The sequence below is a fragment of the Erpetoichthys calabaricus genome, chromosome 1 (genome assembly GCF_900747795.2).
Source record: "Erpetoichthys calabaricus chromosome 1, fErpCal1.3, whole genome shotgun sequence".
In the NCBI taxonomy this organism is placed as follows: domain Eukaryota; kingdom Metazoa; phylum Chordata; class Cladistia; order Polypteriformes; family Polypteridae; genus Erpetoichthys; species Erpetoichthys calabaricus.
In genome coordinates this window covers 349490612-349513263 of record NC_041394.2, presented here as the reverse complement: position 1 = coordinate 349513263, position 22652 = coordinate 349490612, and the positions used below count along the sequence as shown (strand labels likewise).

Here is a 22652-nt window from a genome sequence, read left to right as displayed (position 1 = left end):
AGATGGGCAGCGCCGTAAAGTGTGTGATGACGTACCCTTTCAATACAAACGCACACACGTATGGACCGGGCCGGCAACTGGACAACGTAGTCATAGTCTGCATCGTAGTTTGCCGTGCACGAGAGGAAAGGCTGCTATCGAATTGTTTGCTAGTGAGAAGGGAGGCGAAGCCAGTTTAAAAAGAAGTCTCATCGCGGAGAGGGTAAGTTCTCTGGATTTGAGGACGCAGTCATATGCACATGTGAGTTTTCATTCTCTCCACTCAGAGTTAGTGCACACGATGTTAAATGAGAGGCGAGCAGCGCGTTCGTGCCCGCGAGTTCACTATCGGCCATTCTTTGAGCAAATCCGCCTATGCTCCGCGTGTCTTTGCTGTTCACTGGTGTCTGTGTCTGATGTTCACTTCACGTTATCGGGTGGCATTTCTAATGCACATCGCCGCCTACTGCTATTCATTCCTATCCGTTTATTTCTTCAGTCGTGTCATTCTCGGATCGCCGAATTAAAGAGACAGTTCTTTAATTTTTCCACCCTTAATTCTTTATTAGGTCGGAGTCGGTCTTTATACTTCTGGTTAGTAAAAGAGAAAAAACGATCAAACAAAAAGGAGTCCGTGACGGTGGGGAAGAGTCGGATTAGGTACAAGCTGAGAACGAATATACGTATATAGCGGGAGAACGTTGTAGTGCTGCCTTGCTGCTGCTGTATTTCTCTGTTAACGTGCCTGTAAAAGTATAAATTGAATGTTAATAATTGGCAAAAGCTGACAAACAACATAAGTATGTGTGCATTTTAAACATTGCCTAACATTCTGAAACCGGTTTAATGCATAATAGTTTGCAAATCCATTTACATGCATTGGACAATTGTTTGGATGTATTGTTTTTATTTTTAAATCGTACGAAATATGCCAAAATGCCATTTTCATTGCTAAAACCCAAACCAGTAATGCCTGTTAAAGAGTGTTAAGAGAAGTGAATAGAGTTTTGCAGTTAGTGTTACAGCCTCACAGTTCCAGCTGACTGAATTAGAACCCTTGCCTGTTTATGGTCCTATATCTGTAGTTTCCCACAATTGGTTCTTGCCCTTTACAAGTACTCTAGTTTTCTTCTCATATCCTAGTGGTTCCTGTTTGTGGTTCTTTTGTTCTGTTCTGGATGATGGTGGTGAGATGGAAGCTAAATCCCATATGGTAGCTTTATCATGATGAGCCAAACAGGCATTGTGGGTCACCTCCATGTACAACTAGGAACTCTTAGGTGGCATTCCTCTTCTGGGTAAGGTTCTCTTTTATTTAACACTAAAATTCCTGAAACCTACAAAAAAGTTGTAATGCCGGGCCACTTTAAATTCCCTCACACCTCCTCATCAGCATCTTTCTTTTGCAAATGTGTCAATCAGCACTGGCAGCAGGCAGCCCGCTCACTCATCCTTCACCTGACTTGAAGTCAAGTCAGACACAAAATTCTCAGAGTTGAAGTCTCTTTATTTTGGAGTTAGGTGTCTGTAACTGTAGAGGGCAAATAATACATCGATATTTGGAATACATACATTTCATTTGTGTTTCTTGTCTGCAATGATCTGTGTAAATGGTGGATGACAGGAAATGCGAGGCAAGAAATCTTGAACCCCTAACTAAAACAAACTTTTTTTTCATGTTATACTAATTTCCAAATTGTTGACATGAATTGTATAATGTATGAAGACTGAAGTCCAAATATCAAATAAACACTTTCATGAAAGGTACAGGTATAACAAAACAAGTGCGCTTTTATTCAAGAATATAACCGAAGAAAAAGAAATTGTTCAATTTACATGCCACTGGCATTGAAGCCCAATCGATGCAAATCGGACACATCTGCTTGGCTGGTGGAGTGGTAAGGACTGCTGTCTTATAATCAAGCAGTTGAGGTTTCAATCCCAGGTCCTCCTCGCATTTGCCATTTTGAGTAGTGAGCTGCTATTATTGTTAGTGTTATGTAATAAAAACATACATTAGATTTGTGTCTGTAAAAGCTGGTGTAAATTTATGGTACTTGTAAAAGTTAGCACTGAAGGGATAAAAGGAGATACACAAACACAGCCACTCAATCGTTTCTTGTTGGTGTCTTGTTGAGCAAACAGACCTCACAGTGTCTATTGTGGATGTTACTTTTCCTTGCACACAGACATTCACATCAACATGTTATTTGAATGATTTTTTGTATTCAAGAATCTAAGAATAAAACTAAATTTAAAAAATTGTTCAATTTACCATATGTGCTCGCGTATAAGTCTGGTCTTTAAACCCGAAAAATCGATTATAAACTCAGACCCTCACTTATATCCATCCATCCATTTTCCAACCCGTTGAATCCGAGCACAGGGTCACGGGGGTCTGCTGGACCCAATCCCAGCCAACACAGGGCACAAGGCAGGAACCAATCCTGGGCAGGGTGCCAACCCACCGCAGGACACCCCTCACTTATATGCCTGTTCAAAATTACGACACTTAATATATATATTTTTTTAACACGTCTTCTTGCTTCCTCCAGTCTCACACCAGTTTCTCAGATGCATTTGAATTTTGTTGCAGCGGTGCAGTTAATTTCTTTTGCCACTTCAACAACTTTTAATTTAAAAGCAGTTTCTTATTTTTCTTCTGATCGAACGCTCCATCGTAGATAAGGGATGCTGTTACAATGAAGGTGTATGAGGGTGTGAGATACAAAAAACACAAAACGGTGTAAACGTCACTTCAGAATAATTTGAGTATTACCGTGTGGTCACGTAGGCATAATACATAGAAATAAAGGCAGTGTGCTCCGTGGTTACTTTCTCATATGGGCGTTAGCATATCGTAATCCCTTGTACCAATAGCATGAGTTTTCGGCATTCAACTTACACAACCAATGTTATAAAATGCCAGAAATTATACGGTAAAATCAAGCCCCAACTTATCCGCGGGAGGACTTAAATACTAGTATATATGATAAGTTTTATTCAAGAATAAAACAGTAAAAAAAATCATTCAGATGACATGTTGATACAAATGTCCATGTGAGAGGAAAAGTAACATCTTTTACAAGTACCATAAATTAACACGGGATGTTACAAACGCACATCAGTTATATGATAATAATAAGCAGCTGACTACTCAAAGCATTAAACACACAGCCGATGCGGGATTCAAACCTGTTACCTCGCCATTGCTAAGCAGTAGCTTATCCACTTCGCCTTCTGAGCAGACCTGTGTCGGAGCAGCGTTACACTGTGACAACTAGTTGAAAATGAAATGCGCAAAGAAACACACGTATGCGACACGTCTTTTATTTTGTACGAACTGATAGCTGAACTTCAGCAACATGTCAAGTTGAGCAATTTATTTTTCTATGGTTTTATCCTTGGAGAAAAGCATATTTGTTTTCTTACACATTTTGTGAAATGTTTCTTGGATATTTGGGCTTCGCCCATTCTACACTTCACGTTAAAATGATGTCATTATATCATATGAAAAACATTTTCCGTTTTAGCCGTGCATTCAGCATTTCTTGCCTTGCATTTCCTCTGTCATTCCATATGTACTCAGATTGTTGTAGACACGGAGCACACATGAAATGTCTGCATTTCGAATCATGGTATTTCATTACTTATATAATTCCTTACAAACCCATTGCCATGTAAACATTCAACACAGACTTGAACTGTGAGGATTGCAGCAGGGCGATGCCTCCATCTGACGGATGGGAGGGAGGGGGTGGTAACAGGCTGTGTTCTGCTAAACCACACATTTCCAAAACAAGAGCGGGCTTTTAGGGCAGTGATAAGGAGCTACAGGCCTCTTGGCCTATGTCAGAAAAATTTAAGGAGGTCAGGGACAACGAAAAAAATTGTAAGCTTTAGGGATTCTAGTGTTAAATAGACTTCTCATAAAAGTCCTTAATGTGTTGCTCTTTGTCTTCTCCCGTTAGGATTGCCCATAGCTGATTGGTCAGTCAGATTAGCAGAGATCTCCAGACATTGGAGCTCAAAGTGTGACTGAGTTACAGAAGGTCTCCTTCACACTTCTTCTTCTTCTTTCGGCTACTCCCATTAGGGGTTGCCACAGCGAATCATCTTCTTCTATATCTTTCTGTCCTCTGCATCTTGTTCTGTTATACCCACCACCTGCATGTCCTCTCTCACCACGTCCATAAACCTTTGCTTAGGCTTTTTTCTTTTCCTCTTCCCTGGCAGCTGTATCCTTAACATCGTTCTTCCAATATACTCAGCATCTCTCCTCTGCACATGTCCAAACCAACACAATCTCACTCTCTGACTTTGTCTCTCAACCATCCAAATTGAGCTGACCCACTAATGTCCTCATTTCTAATCCTATCCATCCTCGTCACACCCAGTGCAAATCTTAGCATCTTTAACTCTGCCACCTCCAGCTCTGTCTCCTGCTTTCTGGTCAGTGCCATCGTCTCCAACCCATATAACATAGCTGGTCTCACTACTGTCCTGTAGACCTTCCCTTTCACTCTTGCTGTCACAAATCACTTATGAAACTCATCTCCACCTATTCCACCCTGCCTGCACTCTCTTTTTCGCCTCTCTTCCACAATCCCCATTACTCTGTACTGTTGATCCCAAGTATTTAAACTCCTCCACCTTCACCAACTCTACTCCCTGCATCTTCACCATTTCACTGACCTGACCTCCCTCTCATTTACACACATGTATTATGTCTTGTTCCTACTGACCTTCATTCCTCTCCTCTCTAGGGTCTCCTCAACCTGCTTCCTACTATCGCTACAGATCACAATGTCATCAGCAAACATCATAGTCCACGGGGACTCCTGTCTAATCTCATCTGTCAACCTGTCCATCACCATTGCAAATAAGAAAGGGCTCAGAGCCGATCCCTGATGTAATCCCACCTCCATCACTCCTACCTCAGACCTCACCAGTGTCACACTTCCCTCGTTCATATCCTGTACAACTCTTACGTACTTCTCTGCCACTCCCGAATTCCTCATACAATACCATAACTCCTCTCGAGGCACCCTGTCATATGCTTTCTCCAGGTCCACAAAGACGCAATGTAACTCCTCCTGGCCTTTTCTATACTTCTCCATCAAAACCCTCAGAGCAAACACTGCATCTGTGGTGCTCTTTCTTGGCATGAAACTATCCTGCTGCTCACTAATCATCACCTCACTTCTTAACCGAGCTTCCGCTACTCTTTCCCATATCTTCATGCTAGGGCTCAGCAATTTTATCCCACTGTTGTTACTACAGTCCTGCACCTCCCCCTTATTCTTAAATATCGGCACCAGTACACTTCTTCTCCACTCCTCAGGCATCCTCTCACTTTCTAAGATTCCATTAAACAATCTGGTTAAAAACTCCACTGCCATCTCTCCTAAACACCTCCATGCTTCCACAGATATGTCATCTGGACCAATGGCCTTTCCATTTTTCATCCTCTTTATAGCTGTCCTTACTTCCTCCTTGCTAATCCGTTGCACTTCCTGATTCACTATCTCCACATCATCCAGCCTTCTCTCTTTCTCATTCTCTTCATTTATCAGCCTCTCAAAGTACTCTTTCCATCTGCTCAACACACTCTCCTTGCTTGTGAGTACGTTTCCATTTTTATCCTTTATCACCCTAACCTGCTGCAAATCTTTCCCAGCTCGGCCCCTCTGTCTAGCCAATTGGTACTGGTCCTTTTCTCCCTCCTTAGTGTCCCACCTATCATACAACTCATCATATGCCTTTTCTTTAGCCTTCGCCACATTTCTCTTCACCTTATACCTTATCTCCTTGTACTCTTGTCTACTTTCTGCATCTCTCTGACTATCCCACTTCTTCTTCGCCATCCTCTTCCTCTCTATACTCTCCTGTACTTCCCCATTCCACCACCAGGTTTCCGTTTCCTCTGTCCAGATGTCACACCAAGTACTCTTCTTGTTGTCACCCTTACTACATCTGCTGTAGTTGCCCAGCTGTCTGGTAACTCTTCACTGTCACCCAGTGCCTGTCTCACCTCCTCCCTAAACTCAACCTTGCAGTCTTCCTTTTTCAAATTCCACCATTTGATTCTTGACTCTGCCCTCACTCTCTTCCTCTTCTTGATCTCCAACATCATCCCACAAACCACCATCCTATACTGCTTAACTACACTTTCCCCTGCCACCACATTGCAGTCTTCAATCTCCTTCAGATCAGCTCTTCTGCATAGGATGTAATCTACCTGTGTGCATTTTCCTCCACTCTTGTACGTAACCCTATGTTCCTCCCTCTTCTTAAAATACATATTCACCACAGCAATGTCCATCCTTTTGGCAAAATCAACTATCATCTGACCTTCTTCATTCCTCTCCTTGATACCATACCTACCCATCACCTTCTCATCTCTATTCTCTTCACCAACATGTCCATTGAAGTCTGCTCCAATCACCACTTTCTGTCCCTTGGGTACACTGTTCATCACTTCATCCAACTCGCTCCAAAAATCTTCTTTCTCAACCATTGCACCCCCAACTTGTGGGGCATATGCACTGACAACATTCATCATCACACCTCCAATTTCCAGCTTCATAATCATCACTCTCTCTGACACTCTTTTCACCTCCAAAACATTCTTGACATACTGTTCCTTCAGAATTACTCCTGCCCCATTTCTCCTCCCATCCACACCATGATAGAACAATTTGAATTCACCTCCGATCCACCTGGCCTTACTCCCCTTCCATTTAGTCTCTTGCATGCACGATATATCAACCTTCCTTCTCTCCATCATATCTGCTAACTCTCCTCCTCCTCCACACTAAGGACACAATATTGGAGGAGCTGGGATTTAGTACTGTGTTAAATATAAACTTATTTATATTTTTTTTTGTTTGTGTACGCTTACTTCCACAAGATGAAACTGATTAAACTTGGGTTTATGTTTTGAAAACGGCTATAAAATTATTGTTTGTTTTAGAGCTTCTGATGTCAGCTCTGTGAATGTTCATTAACTCTTTTAGGGCGGATGTTGACTTTTGTCGACAGGAGGGGTTGAAAACTCGTAAATCCGTCTCCCCTTAAATCCCTTTGCACCTCTCCATCAGCGTCTTTTGTATTGTAAATATGTCGATAAGCAGCAAGCAGCCTGCTATCACATCCCTCCACCACCGCACAAAGTTTTCTCATCTCAGATCTCTTTACTTGCATGTCAGTTGCTTAGAGTTGTATAGACTAGAGTAAATACAATATCGTTATTTGGAACACATTCATTTCATGTGTGTTAAATGTCTACAACAATCTATGTAAACACATCATTAAAACAAACATTTTTCATGTTTTAGTAATAAAATGTAGACATGAAGTGTATAATGTGTGAAGCTTGAAGTCCAAATATCAAATAAACACTTTCACTAAAGGTACAAGTATAACAAAACAAGTACACTTTTATTCAAGAATATAACTGCAGAAAAAGAACCCGCGATAGGGTGCGACATTGACACGTCCTTAATACGACTGCTTTGGTGGCGCAACGGTAAGATCTGCTAACTGGTGATCAAAAGGTCGCAAGTTCGACCCCCGATGACTCAGTTTTGAGTAGTGTACTACTCTTATTCTTTCTATTTTGGAATAAAAACATAAATTTGTTTTGAGTCTGTAACAGCCACTGTTAATTTATGGTACTTGTAAAGGTTAGCTTTGTTTTTTTTTTATTCAGTTCTATTCTCTCAGTCGCGTTCACGCTCCCCCCATGTGACACTGCTGTTTTCACTTAAAGATGTGCTATAACAGAGGTGAACTCGGATGATGATAATGAGGGTTCTACATCGGAGAAAGAATGCACATCACACTTTTGGCATCGCTGTACTTTGTATATGTACACGGGAAGCTCTGCAGTCTACTTGTGACAGCGTAAAGTCACAAGTAGACTTCAGAGCTTCCCGTGTACATATACAAAGTACAGCGACGGCAGCTTCCACCTGCAGCTATAGACTCTTCGGTACACTAGCGACTCTCCACGCTAGTGTTTAGAGCTGCACGTCGTATGTGCCCAAAAAAGAAGTCTGACTGCATTTTTGTGCCATTGCTTGCGAACTGAAGTGTCAGCATACACTTTTCGCGGCTTTACACATATTCTTTGTCAGCATGTCTGTGTCCATCAAACACAGGAAACACAGTCTACTTGTGACTTTATGCTGTAGGAAGTAAGTAAATAAATCGGGGTAAATAACATTCGATCTGGCTTTTATATACAAAGTACAGTGACAGCAAAAATGCAATGTGCATTCTTTCTCCAATGTAGAACCCTCGTCATCATCTGAGTTCAACTCTGCTATATCTCTCAACTCTCTCTATACCTGTGCCTCTGTTTTTTGAATGTGCGGCTTTGACATCATGGACCATAAGGTGCATACTAATTCAGCGTGAGCAGGAACACTCGATAAAACTGAATAAAAAAGAATTAAAGTGACGGTGTGATACCAAGAAGGCAGATTCACCAGCATTTGCGTGTCTGCTTTTATCCCTCCAGATCAGAGAATTTCTAGTTTCATTGTCTCAAAACACCACTCACATCTACAGTTATTCCCAGCTTCAAATAAAAACTAACCGCGTCATGTCTCTGGTTGTGGGTAGTATGTATCGTGATCGTGACTGAGAGAATAAAAATGAAAAAAAAACACTAACTTTTACAAGTTTTATAAATTTACACAGCTGTTACAGACACAAATCAAATGCAATTTTTATTGTATAATATAAACAATAAGAGCGGCTCACTACTCAACACGGCAAATATACGAGGCAATCAGGATCGAACCAGGGGACTCTTGATTACAAGTCAGCAGTTTTTACCGCTGCGCCAGAGAAGCTGTTGTATTGTCCTTGTACCTTTTGTGAAAGTGTTTATTTGATCTTTTGACTTCAGGCTTCACACATTATACAGTTTATGTCTACATTTTGTCATTTATTACTAAAATATGAAAAACGTTTCTGATTTAACGATGTGTTTACATAGATTGTTGTAGAAACGGAACACACATGAAATGCATGTGTTCCAAATAACAATCTATTATTTTCCCTCTAAAACTCCAGCACTTCATTCCCAGATAATCAAGGCATGAGCTGGGAGAACTTTGTGCCCATTATGCGGCGGTGGGGGGGATGGAATAGTAGTCTGCTTGCTGCTTGTCTTGATCGGCACATTTACAAGACAAAAGTCTCTGATGGAGAGGTGCGAAGGGATTTAAGGTGGGCCGGATTTACAAGATTTACAAGTCCAGAGGCCTTACTTGTTTAAAATTCTTCATCATCTGATAACACAGTTCTAGGACCCCAGCATCACCACATGTTTAATCCAAGTAATGAATACTGCTGACCCAAAACTGTAGGAGATGGTTGTTGTCTTCCAGTCTGAACCCTCGGTCCACTCCACAGTTTGTTTTACACCTGATAATTTTATATGAACTTACTGACTTACTATCGGCATGCTGTTTACTGTCTTACTTGATTTAGACTTTAAGTGAGAGGATGTTGTAGACTTCAATGCAAATGTCTTTAGATCTGAAAGGCACAGTTTCGTTGGAATCAAATCCTGTTCTTTCCATAGGGAGACGGAGAGAGAAAGCTGCCATTTACTGTAACGTAAGATGGATGTCAAAAAGGAGGAATGTGAGGTCGGCATGCATATCATGGAGAGAACGACCCGACATGTTAAGGAGGAGGACTGTGAATGGAAGTGTGTCCAACCTAAACAGGCGAGTCTGGGCATTAATGATGTGGACTGTGAACTGGGGTCAGTGGGCATTAAAGAAGAGGCTGAAGAGACGTCTGTCAGCATTGAGGTACACAAATATAAAAGGACTGAGAGTGTGAAGGAAGACAAACAAGATGGAGCAGTGACTGAGTTAGTCTCTTCTCAAAACAGACACTGTCCATCACCAGAGTCTTCTATCAATGTGAAGTCTGAATCATTAGAGTCTGACGCAAAAAGGAGTGAAGACGTTTCATCTGTTAGAACTCCAGAAGATCAGCCATCAACTTTAGGGAAATCCACAAAAGGTAAGTTAAAAGTAAGTGTGTGTAAGCCTTAGGGTCGGGGGGTTATGAGCATGAAAGGGTGGTCTTGAGATTATGTGTGAAACTTAGAAATGGATTGAAGTTGATTTGGTTTACTATGTGTTTAACGTGCTTCATGTATGTTATTGTAAGGCTTAGCAATTTTCTGTTGTTGCATTCGAGCTGTACATTTGTGCTGAGGGCTTGAAAGCCAAGCAGATTTGCATATTCTTCTTATACTTCTTCTTTCGGCTGCTCCCACTAGGGGTCGCCACAGCGGATCATCTTCTTCCATATCATCCTGTCCTCTTCATCTTGCTCTGTCACACCCATCACCTGCAATTCCTTTCTCAAAACATCCATAAATCTTCTCTTCGGCCTTCTTCCTTCCTGGCAGCTCTATCCTTAGCATCATTTTCCCAATATACTCAGCATTTCTACTCTGCACATGTCCAAACCAACGCAATCTCGCCTCTCTGACTTTGTCTCCCAACCATCCAACCTGAGCTGACCCTCTAATGTCCTAATTTCTAATCCTGTCCATCCTCGTCACACCCAATGCAAATCTTAGCATCTTTAACTCTTGCTACCGCCAGCTCTGTCTCCTGCTTTCTGGTCAGTGCCACCATCTCCAACCCATATAACATAGCTGGTCTCACTACCGTCCTGTAGACCTTCTCTTTCACTCTTGCTGGTACCCGTCTGTCACAAATCACTCCTGACACTCTTCTCCACCCACTCCACACTACATGCACTCTCTTTTTCACCTCTCTTCCACAATCCCCATTACTATGTACTGTTGATCCCAAGTGTTTAAACTTCAGAAAACTTCAGACTGAAAAATCAGTACCGTGCAGACTGCTACATCATAGTGATATCTAGAGATTCATACTTCTGACTAGGACTGCGTGATTTGGGGAAATTGTGCTTAGTAGTGATGAGCAAAACCGCAGAAGATTGTTGTGTGTACACTTTTGTAAAAATTAATGCTAAAATTCATTAAAAAGAAACTCTAACCTACCTATAAAATTCAATTTCAAGTAAATTACTGTCTCATGACGTGCGATTATGTTCTGTTTTTAGCTTGTACATACATTAAAGGAATGAGATGAAAGAATGTATTTGCCATATCTATTAAAGGCAAGCATTTTAAAACTATTAAGATTGTTTTTGCAATAGAACAACTAAATAGTAAAATCCTGAAGGAGTAATTGCCGTAGCTTGAGGCTACAAAACTTTTTACTTTCCATGTGGACCATCAGGATATCTAAGTAAAACAAAGTAAATATTTCCCCTCAGAAAATCTATGTGAATGACGAGCCTAACAATGTCAATAATATCAAATGTGTCTGCCATATAAACTGCACAGTTAATGAATCTCAAAAGAGAGGCTGCAGAAAACGTTTCACTAAGGCTTCTCGACACTCTGACTTTATAACATCATCTTATAAAAGTCCTTTGGTGCTGACCACCGCACAACACACCAGGTAACAGTTGACATGTTGGTTTGGTATATTAGGACAGCTCAATTGAGTAGGCCTTTGACTTTCTATTCAGTTAGTCATTTATTAAGTACGCCTAAAGAGGTGAAGGGCACTACAGTGCATATTCCATGTTTTAACCCCCCTTAAGCAGTAGGAGATGGCTTCACGTTTTAAAGGCGGAGTCCAAGAACCTGTTGGGCGCTGCAGTAATGGTGTGAGTGAGAAGGTAGCCTTAGTTTAATGTGTTTGAGTAGTGGGCACAGTGTTTGAATGTCTTTTGTGACAGAGATGGAGAGTTCTCCCAAATGTAAGAACAGATGCAGGGATTTCTGCATAGAGGATATTAAAAGTAATATAATCATCATGGACTACCTAACTTATCTTAACATGTTTGTATGTACAAAATTCTTTCACTGGCATTGTCTGTCAAGTAAGAGGAAAACTGACAGTGTTCTACTAAAAATAAATACCAGAAATAAAACAGTATCACATAAACTACCGAAAGCAAAGACAATTCAGGATGATTTTATTTACACAAATTCTTTTGTAACAGGTCAGGTCAGGTTGGGGAGCATGCACTAATACAGCGTGTTGCCGCACTCACCACATGGTGATTCAGCTCGGGATCCTAGTTGGCAAGCCCCCATGCACACACGCGGTCCAGTCCCTGCCTCCAGAAATGACCCTCTATCTGCCGCAGCCAGGTGTTATGTGGGTGTCCCCCTGACCTGGTCCAGCCGCTTGAGTCCTCAACAGTGAGGGTCATGCGAGCCGGATCACCCTTTGGGAATCGCACCACATGGCCGTAGTGCCGTAACTGACGCTGCCTCACAATGCAAGTAATGTGCCTCATTCGGGACTCTGTGAGCAACACAGTCAAACCAAAGGTACCCAAGGATTCTCTGAAGAGACAAAGTACTGAAGGAGTCCAGTCTTCATCTCAGGTCACTGGATGGCATCCATGTCTCGCAACCACATAGTAAGATGAGAAGCACCAGGACTCTAAAGACTTGGACGTTCGTCCTTTTGCATAGATATCGGAAGCGCCACACACCCCTTTCCAGTGACCTCATGACCCCCCCTCCCCCCCCATGCTCTTCCAGTCCGTCTACTGACTTCATAGGAAGAGTCACCAGAGACATGAATGTCGCTCTCTCCACAGACGGACACACTGCTGATGGCCGTGCCCAAGAGGTCATTAATGGCCTGGATCTTTGTTTTTATCAGGACACTTGCAAGCCCAGACACTTGGACTCCTCACTCAGTCTCTCGAGAGCCTCCATTGACTCCGCGAAGATCACAGAATCATTAGCAAAGTTAAGATAAGTGAATATTTCTTGTCCAACACCCAGTCCATACAAGCATTGAACAGAGTAGGAGCAAGAACACACCCCTGATGGACCCCAGAATCAACTGGGGGAAAAACGCAGAGGTTCTGCCTCCACTCTGCACAGCACTCCCAGTACCAGTGTACAGGCCGGACATGACATCCAGCAACTTTGATGAGATCCTACAAAGTCTCAGGATGTCCCACAGGGCAGCTCGATCAACTGAGTCAAACGCTTTATGAAAATCGACAGAGGCTGCAAAGAAACTCTGCGGATACACACGTTTGCACTCCATGAGAACCCTCAGTGTGAGGATGCATGACAAGACCCTGAAGATTGCTGAGGGTTGTGTTGGTGTTTCATCTTGCAGGGCACCCTGGATATCATCGAGAGGAGTCGCAGCACATGGCTTGATGGCAACTTTGGTCTGTACCAGGAACTGAGAAGGATGGCTGCTAGGGCTCTGAGGGCAGATAATGAGGCGTTTTTGTAAAAATACACTTTTATATCAGGTTAGTCATGTCTGGGATGTTGGCTTCTGTGCTTTTTATTTTTACACTAGTGACTTGGCGCGCACTACGCTGCGTGTTGGATGACCACAGTTGAAGGACTCCCTGTTTAAACGCGCTTGGCAGTTGTGAACTGGGTCCTTCATCGCACCGCATTTGATTTTTGCATGGGAAACAAAATTTCAAAACAAAACCCTTGATTCACGAAGTGTGGGACGCAGACTAATCAGAATCGTATACATTGTGTAAATGGTTGTAAGGAAGAAGAGTGGAGACGCGTCGTTGCGGTAATGTCTGTGAGTGGTGAGTGTCAGTTTGTTGCGAGCGAGAACAGTGAGAGCGTTCACTCTGAGTTTCTTGGGAGACCGTACGTTTCTGCATATTTCGGTTGTTTTGCAATCGTAAGGACCTGTCGTCGGGTGTCTCATTGGCACGCTTTTGCCTCTTTCTTTCGCGATCACGCTGTAATGTGTCCTCTCTCGCAGGAGCAGGTTCAGTTGCCTTTCGTTTCGGCATTGTTCGATAAGGTCTCCTCCGTACAAGTGCACATGGGTAGCTGAAGACGGAAAGGCATAGTTGGCTGGAAGGGAGAAAATAGAAAATCGTGGCTTGAAACACCCATCCGACTCAGACGCGGGGCTCGAAATACTCATGTAGCAAAGTGTAAATGTTATTTATAATTTATTTATTTATTTATTTTTTTGTTATGAACTTCCCCAAAAGAGTTGATCCCTGTAAATAGTAAATAGTATATCAACAATATAATCTGTTGTAGTACGGGCGTTAATTACCGTCACACCTCTCTACGGGGCGGCTATACAGCCAAAAGGAACCAGGACCCGGACACGGACACCGCGCTAGGCTTTTATTACAGTAATCCCTCCTCCATCGCGGGGGTTGCGTTCCAGAGCCACCCGCGAAATAAGAAAATCCACGAAGTAGAAACCATATGTTTATATGGTTATTTTTATATTGTCATGCTTGGGTCACAGATTTGCGCAGAAACACAGGAGGTTGTAGAGAGACAGGAACGTTATTCAAACACTGCAAACAAACATTTGTCTCTTTTTCAAAAGTTTAAACTGTGCTCCATGACAAGACAGAGATGACAGTTCCGTCTCACAATTAAAAGAATTCAAACATATCTTCCTCTTCAAAGGAGTGCGCGTCAGGAGCACAGGCAGTCAGAAACAGAGAGGAAAGCAAACAAATCAATAGGGCTGTTTGGCTTGTAAGTATGCGAAGCACCGCGGCACAAAGCTGTTGAAGGCGGCAGCTCACAACCCCTCTGTCAGGAGCAGAGAGAGAGAGAGAGAGAAAAACAAAACAGTGAAAAATCAATACGTGCCCTTTGAGCTTTTAAGTATGCAAAGCACCGTGCAGCATGTCGCTTCACGAAGCAGCTGCACACAGAAGGTAGCAACATGAAGATAATCTTTCAGCATTTTTAGACGAGCGTCCGTATCGTCTAGGTGTGCGAACAGCCCCCCTGCTCACACCCCCTACGTCAGGATCAGAGAAAGTCAGCGCAAGAGAGAAAGAAAAGTACGTTGGGTAGCTTCTCAGCCATCTGCCAATAGCCTCCCTTGTATGAAATCAACTGGGCAAACCAACTGAGGAAGCATGTACCAGAAATTAAAAGACCCATTGTCCTCAGAAATCCGCGAACCAGCAAAAAATCCGTGATATATATTTAAATATGCTTACATATAAAATCCGCGATAAAGTTAAGCCGCGAAAGGCGAAGCGCGATATAGCGAGGGATCACTGTATATAGATGTGTGTATGGAGGTCACATTAGCTTGTTAATGACATTTATTAAAACCAATATTTGATGCACTTGTCAAAGTAATTCAAATTTCAAATGTCTCGTCATGCTTTCATGTTCCAACTGAAACAACCCTGCTTTTTTAGACTTGTTCCAATTTTAAGGCCACCTCTGTGAAATCAACCTCGAAATAATCCTCTTAAATTGACAATTTAACTGATTATTTCAGAGTTCCAGTCAAACACCCTGCATTTTCCTGTTTTCAAGCCTCCTCACATAATTGATCAGATGTTGCTGTCGCTTATGCCTGCTGTAAGATAGACAGGACAAGTAGAGAGTTTTGGGGTGCCCAGCAGCCAAACCTGTATAATTAAGCAATCGAAAATGTGAACAATAAGAGCATGGTAAAATGCAAAATCAGGCAGACTCTTCAAAATGACAGGTCTTCCGTTTACAAGGAATTCTGGGAAGAAGAGGCAGGTCCTGGTAGTCAGAATCTGGAAGTTAGAACATATATGGAATGATGACATTTTTTGTTTCTGCAGAGCGAGGAGAAAAGAGAGCGTTGTTGAACAGTGCCACCTCATGTCTCGGTGGAGAGTTACACCCACTCAAGCCCTTAAGCTGTTCCCCGTGCACATTAGCTCTACAACAGGCAGATTTGCAAAGGGGGGGGGGGGGGGGGGGAGCTTTACGGACAGATATAAAATCTTTATAATGTACTAGCTGTGTAAGACCGGGCTCTAAAAAGCCCAGGCTCCTAGAAACTATTGAAATTGTGAGGAAAAAAAAAATTGAAATGCAGAGTCGGCAGTTTTGTTTTGCGGACTTGCTCGCCCCCCACTTGTCTATCAGCAGCTAAGCAAGTTTCTCTCTCGTTTGTCTTTCCTCAGTGGCTTTACTTTGGTGATGGAGTTACTTTCTTTCAGCTTCATGCTGTAGCCCCGTACTTCTTTCTTCTTACAACTAGCTAACTTGCCGCCACCTTGCTGGCTCTTTGAACTTCATGCTGTAGCTTTGCACTTCCGGGCTGGACAGACAGATACACACCCATTTCCACGCATAGACGTTTATATAATATATATATATTGTGGGATATGGCTGACCATTCATCCCGGCCAATACCCCCAGGCTGCTAGATGGAACCCTCCTTGCAATGTGAAGATGCCCCGAATTCCAGTAGGGCATAATGGACTATGGAGTTTTAATACACAGCCCTGCTGGATTACGTCGGGGCCGCCAGAGGACGCTTCAGGGAGGATTAAGGACATCTATTTTCCCTACACCCCGGAAGTACGTCCCTGTCACATGGACAGAAGAAATGACGTATATCCGGGATGAAAAAAAGAGTTTCTGATCTGCCCCGGAAGTGATAGAAAGTCACATGGACTGAGGGACAGAAACACTTCTGGGTCATGGACTATAAAAGGATTATGGGAAACCCCAGAAGATTGAGCTGAGTTGGGAGGCAAGGTGGCTAAGCATCTGGGAGTGGAGGATTGTTTATTGGATTTGTAATTATTGTTTATTGGAGATTTGTGGAGTGGTGGTGTTTTGTCCACTTTATAATAATAAATTCAATATTTGGATTTTATCTGGTGTCTGACGAGTGGTCTTAGGGTTCAAGGGAGCGATAGCGCCCCCTATCTGTCACATATATATTTTAAGATAAGCTAGTTAATGTCACAGCTCTTGGGCTTAAAACAAAAAAGTCAAAAAGAAATTTAACTTTATTTATAGGAGCTTTTCAAAGCACTCGGACACCTTACAAAATATTAATAACAATAGTCAATATAGAATAAATAAAAATTACAGTTACAATAAAAACAATGTTAATACAATATTTAAATATATTGACTAAAATTTTATATCAAACATAAGGAAGCTTAAGATGTGTCTCAAGGCAGGATTTAAAGGTAGGAAGAAAGTCAATGTTACGGATGTTTTGTGGAAGAGAGTCCCAGAGCTGAGGGGACACTCGCCTGAAAGCTCTAAAATCCATAGAAGTTAGGTGAGCAGGACGTATAATAAGAGGATCTAAGGCTACAGGAAGGAGTAGAGATATGAAGAAGATCAGAGAGATATTAGAGGTGCCAAATTGTGAAGGGTCATGAAAGTAAAAATCTAAATCTTCAATGTGATATTTAACATGGAGCCAGTGAAGGTGCTGGAGGACAGGAGTGATGTGTTGTGTGGAAGGGACTCTGGTAAATGATACGAGCAGCAGTTGGAGTTTGTGAGGAAGACCAGAGAGGTTAGAATTACAGTAGTCAATGTGCGATGTGGCCAGAGCATAGACAAGAATAGCCACGGGTGTTAGTGTTGAGAATTTTGATTAAGGATCAATATGCTTTATTATTAGTTTTAGCGCTTTTAGCTATGAAAAGCAACTTGAAAAGTACGTAATTTATTTTGGTAGAGGGGCCGCCTGTCCTTCTCTCTTGCTTTATTTTGAGTTTCTGTGAGCCAAGGTCATCATGTGCTCTGAGGAAGCAAGCAGGCAGATTTTGTTTTGAGGATGCAAGTGCTGATAGAAGACTAAAAACAAACAGCGTGTAGGACCTGTGTGAGTAAAAGGCAGGCTCTCAGGCTAGCGCATAAAAGATATACTGTAAGCACTCAAATGGCATTTAGAAGTATTAGGGCTCATTAATACCTTAGGCAATAAAATTAGAATATAATGTATTATGATATTAGTTAGTTTGAGCACGATAGAGTTGATTGTTGAAAGTTACAGACTTCTTCCTGAACATTTGCCATGATGTAAGCAGTAGCTTGGTCTCTGTCAGGCAGCTGCATGCCACGACTTAACAGCACTGGGCTCTTATATTAGCATGCGCATTTATATTTAATTTAGCTAACATTTAAGTTTATACACCATTGCTTCTTTATACATCTTAGTGATAAAAACAAAAAGATACAGTAGCACATATCAGTTGGCTTAAAGAAGCACAGGCTTGTCTTTTTTCCTTCTTTCAAGTATGAAGCACTGTGCCAAGGCTGTCTGCAGCTTGGTCCTTATCAGTGAAGCTGTGTGCCACTGCTCACTGGCACAGTCGCCTATTATGTTAGCCTTACAGGATGCTAGTGCAACAAGCAATCATTAATTGAATTATTGATTAGGAAGTCCAGTTTTTATATAAGGGTCCTTCTGATCCCAACTTAATTGTTAAGAATTAATTAACTGAAAGGCCTTCGATCTTAACAGCTCAGGATTAGGCCGTGAGAATGAAGGGAGGAATAGTCTGGTGATCCTCACCTCTGGGTGGCAAATCTGTCCTTCGAGCCAAAGTGGTTGTTATGAGAAGGGTTGGGAAGAAGACTATTATGGAGATATCTATGGGGGCAAGGGTATTGTTGTGAGAAGGTCTTCAACACCAGGTGATTGTTATGAGGAAAAAGTGCTGAGTGAGGTCATCATCATGAGAAACCCTGCAAAGCAAATGATGGGAAACTAATGTAAGATGGGGGGCATTTTGTGATAAGAACTGTAATCTATCCGGGGCTCACCAAACACTCAGGGCTCACTTCATGAACTGAGACAGACTTTATGTGCTCTGCAATTGTTTCCTATGCTGTGCAATAAAGTCTTAAATTCTGACTGCCTTTCTGAAGACTCTGCTCGGTTTTTATGAAGATTTCTCCACAACATTAGCTGTAAGAAACCAGCATAGACAGCTAATATTACATAGATGGCAATATGCAGGCCAAATGATTTTATTAATATGTGCTTCAAATTTTAAGGTGGTACCAAGAATAAATACTAAATTCTTACCCTGAGGGGAAGATGAGATTAGAGAATTATCAATAGTGGGAGAAATCTTCTCATATTTGGACAAAAAAACTTTATTTCCTACCAGAAGAGCCTCTGCTTTATCACGGTTTAATCGGAGAAATTTACCAGACAACTGTAATTTAACTTTTTGCAAGCAGTCAGAGAGGGAAGAGGGTGGAAGAGTGGAATCAGGCTAGGTAGACAGATAGAGCAGGGTGTCGTTAGCATAACAGTGGAAAAGAATATCAAATTTCCTAAAAATATGACCAAGAGGTGGGAGGTAAATAATAAATTTAAGGAGTCCTAATACAGAACAACTGGGAAAACTTGTGATCTCCATCCATCCATCCATCCTCTTCTGCTTATCCGAACTTGTGATCTGGAATTTTTTAACTGTACAAGATATAATTCTAAATAATATTTTAAGAGTATAATGACAAAATGATGATGCAGTCTTGTAAATTAGTTAACAAAACATGACCAGTAATCTTATCAATTGGGTCTCACACAAATTATCTATTTAGTTTACTTCATCTTCTTGTGTCCAGTGACTGTGCTTGTGTGCTCAGCCATTGTAAAACAGAAAGGAAATTTATGAAGTTAAGTGGCTTTCCTTTTGCAACCTAAGTTTTACGGTTGATTATGCTTATAAAAGGTTAATTTCATCCAGTAGTTAATATTGTGTCTTAATGTAAATAATAAGTGGATTGAGATTAATCTATAATTTTTTCTTTTAAACTTCACACAGGAGACAAACTTCATTGCTGTTCTGAATGTGGCAAACGGTTCACATCCAGGGGATATCTTCGGATACACAAAAGAATTCATACGGGAGAGAAGCCTTACTGCTGCTCTGAGTGTGGAAAGAGGTTTTTGCAAATAAGCCATCTTAAGAGCCACCAAGGAATTCACATGGTAGAAAAGTCTTATGGGTGTTCTGAATGTGGCAAGCAGTTTTTAAAAAAGAGTTTACTTCATAGACACCAAAGAATTCACACAGGAGAGAAACCTTATTGGTGCTCTGAATGTGGCAAACATTTTTCGCACAAATGGGATCTTCAGATCCACCAAAGAATTCACACGGGAGAAAAGCCTTACTGCTGTTCTGATTGTGGCAAACAATTCACGTCCAAGGGATACCTTGAGATACACAAAAGAATTCATACGGAAGAGAAGCCTTATTGCTGTTCTCAGTGTGGCAAACAATTCATGTCCAGGGGATATCTTCGGATACACAAAAGAATTCACACAGGAGAGAAGCCTTACTGCTGTTCTGAATGTGGCAAGAGTTTTTTACAAACGAGCCATCTTCAGAGCCACCAAAGAATTCATATGGGAGAAAAGCCTTATTGCTGTTCTGAATGTGGCAAGCGTTTTTTGCAAAAGAGCCATCTTCAAAAGCATCAAACAGTTCATACAGGAGAAAGGACTTATTCCTGTTCTGAATGTGGCAAACAGTTTTTGAAAATGAGCAATCTTCAGATCCACCAAAGAATTCACATGGGAGAAAAGCCTTATTGCTGTTCTGAGTGTGACAAGCAGTTTTCAAAAAAGAGCTATCTTCAGAGCCACCAAAAAATTCATACAGGAGAAAAGCCTTATTTCTGTTCTGAATGTGACAAGCGGTTTTCACACCGCAGCCAGCTTCATAGGCACCGAACAATTCACACAGGAGAAAAGCCTTACTGTTGTTCTGAATGTGGCAAGCAATTCCCACACAAGAGCAATCTTCAGATCCACCAAAGAATTCACACAGGAGAGAAGCCTTATTGCTGTTCTGAATGTGGCAAATGCTTTTCTCGAGGGAGCAATCTTTTGACCCACCAAAAAACTCATACTTGAGAGAAGCTATATTGTTTTTATGAATGGGGCAAGTGCTTATCGCAAAAGAGTGAACTTCTGAGCCACAAATGAATTAACAGTGACCTCTCCACAGTGGAACAGACAAGCACACACAAGCGTACCGTGAGTACGAAATTAAGAGAACCGGACACAGTTTGGTGTTCATGTGAAGATAAAGAGGAGACCATATACTGCTAGTTCTACAGAACTGGTCATGACTTCTCAACTGAAGAGTATCCTGGGACAGCTTGTGCAAAACTGCAGTGCAGGAATGTAATTTTGATTTTCAAATTAGATAACTAATGCAAATTCAGTATGCTTAATTGGAATAATTAAAAAAGAAAACAAATTAGTGTAGAGAAATTAGTATTTATATTAAATGAAAGCATCAGCATAGAGTTGCATTAAAAGATGAAATTTACATGTTAGAAAATCTGAAATTAACACCCACATGTGAAAAGAGACAACCAGAGAAATTTTAGCCAGAAGTGGAATGTCCTCAAAAATGAGCGATTCTAAAAAAAAAACAGTGAAATAATTGTAAAGTGAGAAGGAAGAATTGAAAATAAAAGAGATGGAGGTACAGCAACTTGAATGTTACAACAAGAAGTTATGGTTAAAATTTCCAAAAAAACCACAAGAGGTGATCACCCCAGTGGATAAAGAAGAGGGGCAGTGAGATTTAGAAAAAATCAATCGGATACACAGCATACAGTCACACAGACAGAAAAAAGTGAGCCAGCATAAGAGAATACTGCACCAGAAGAAATGACACGATCAACAGAGGACAAAGTCATTCAGGAACTTAAAGAAGAACTTATGGACTTAACAGAGAGGTGTAGGGAAATCAATAAGGTGAGACAAATGAACAAGAATAACAAATCATCATAGTGGATAGAGGTTGGAAATTGGCAGAGGCCTCTTGATTTGATATCACAGTGATGTTTGCCTGCTGATTCAACATGTATTGCAATTTCCTAAAGTATTGTGATGGTCTATGATGTCTACGATTGAGTATTTGGAGTTATTGCCAATTTATTTTTATTGATGCAAGAATTTCTGTTGTGTTAGATATTTTCAAGTCATGGCAAGTAATGCAATTAAAGTGTTTTTATTGAGTCAACAAATAAACTTTATAAATATATCCATATCAATAGAAATTTTCACCCTGGCAGTGCCGTATCAGGTGCACTCTTCTGCTACATTGGCACATCGCTAATCAGCCTGTGCTGTGGAAGATCTGATATGTTCTGCTTTGGTATAAAAACCTAGTGATGCGTCTTATTTTCCTAGTAGCCATGCAATTAGCTGCAGTTTGAGAGCACGCTGAGCTGCCAAGTTTAATGAGTGTGCATATCATTTAAATGTGAGGAAAGCCGACCACTTGAGCCACAACCAGCATCTTTACCGCCTTGTCGGTGACTAACACTGGCTCTGTTTCAATTCCTCATTCCTCAGTGACATTACAAAGCATGACTGTTTGTAGGACGTAAGAGGATAAGCACCATCCTTCAGTTTTATGATGTGGTGTTACCATCGCGCATAACATGATGTGGCTCTTGAGGTTCATGAATCACATGTCCACTCAAGATTAGCAGGATTACAGTTTTTCTTCATTGCTTACACATTATCACCAGGTGTATGAGATAAAAATTAAAAACCTAATGCCATCTACTGAAATACACGGGCATTTCCCTAAACTATAAACACTATTCCGCTGTTGTGACAGATGATTCAGATTTGTTGAGCTGTTGGTAGAAAACTCAACACAGAAATCCCTTCATGTATCATTCAGGTGGTCATTTCGGAAGCACTAGCAGTCAATATTGTTGACTTAAGTCTGCACAATTGGAACATATTGAGCACACAATTCATCAGGTGCAAACACTAAAATTGTTCACACACCAATCATAGCCT

General features: G+C 41.3%; 1 protein-coding gene across 1 annotated transcript; it reads left to right on the top strand.

Annotated features, from left to right (window-relative positions):
* Positions 1 to 31: 31 nt before the first annotated feature.
* Positions 32 to 22138, top strand: LOC114669278 (gastrula zinc finger protein XlCGF57.1-like). The gene is made up of 3 exons (XM_051926157.1): positions 32 to 202; positions 9581 to 10032; positions 19642 to 22138. Exons 2-3 carry the CDS (start codon positions 9621 to 9623, stop codon positions 20733 to 20735), a joined length of 1506 nt encoding a protein of 501 aa, XP_051782117.1. The 5' UTR covers positions 32 to 202; positions 9581 to 9620; the 3' UTR covers positions 20736 to 22138.
* Positions 22139 to 22652: the final 514 nt, after the last annotated feature.

Bases quoted from the DNA above. Each gene is read 5' to 3' on its own strand.
- LOC114669278 (XM_051926157.1), top strand. From the start codon at position 9,621: ATGGATGTCAAAAAGGAGGAATGTGAGGTCGGCATGCATATCATGGAG. The intron at 10,033-19,641 runs GTAAGTTAAAAG...AACTTCACACAG, and splicing joins TTTAGGGAAATCCACAAAAG to GAGACAAACTTCATTGCTGT.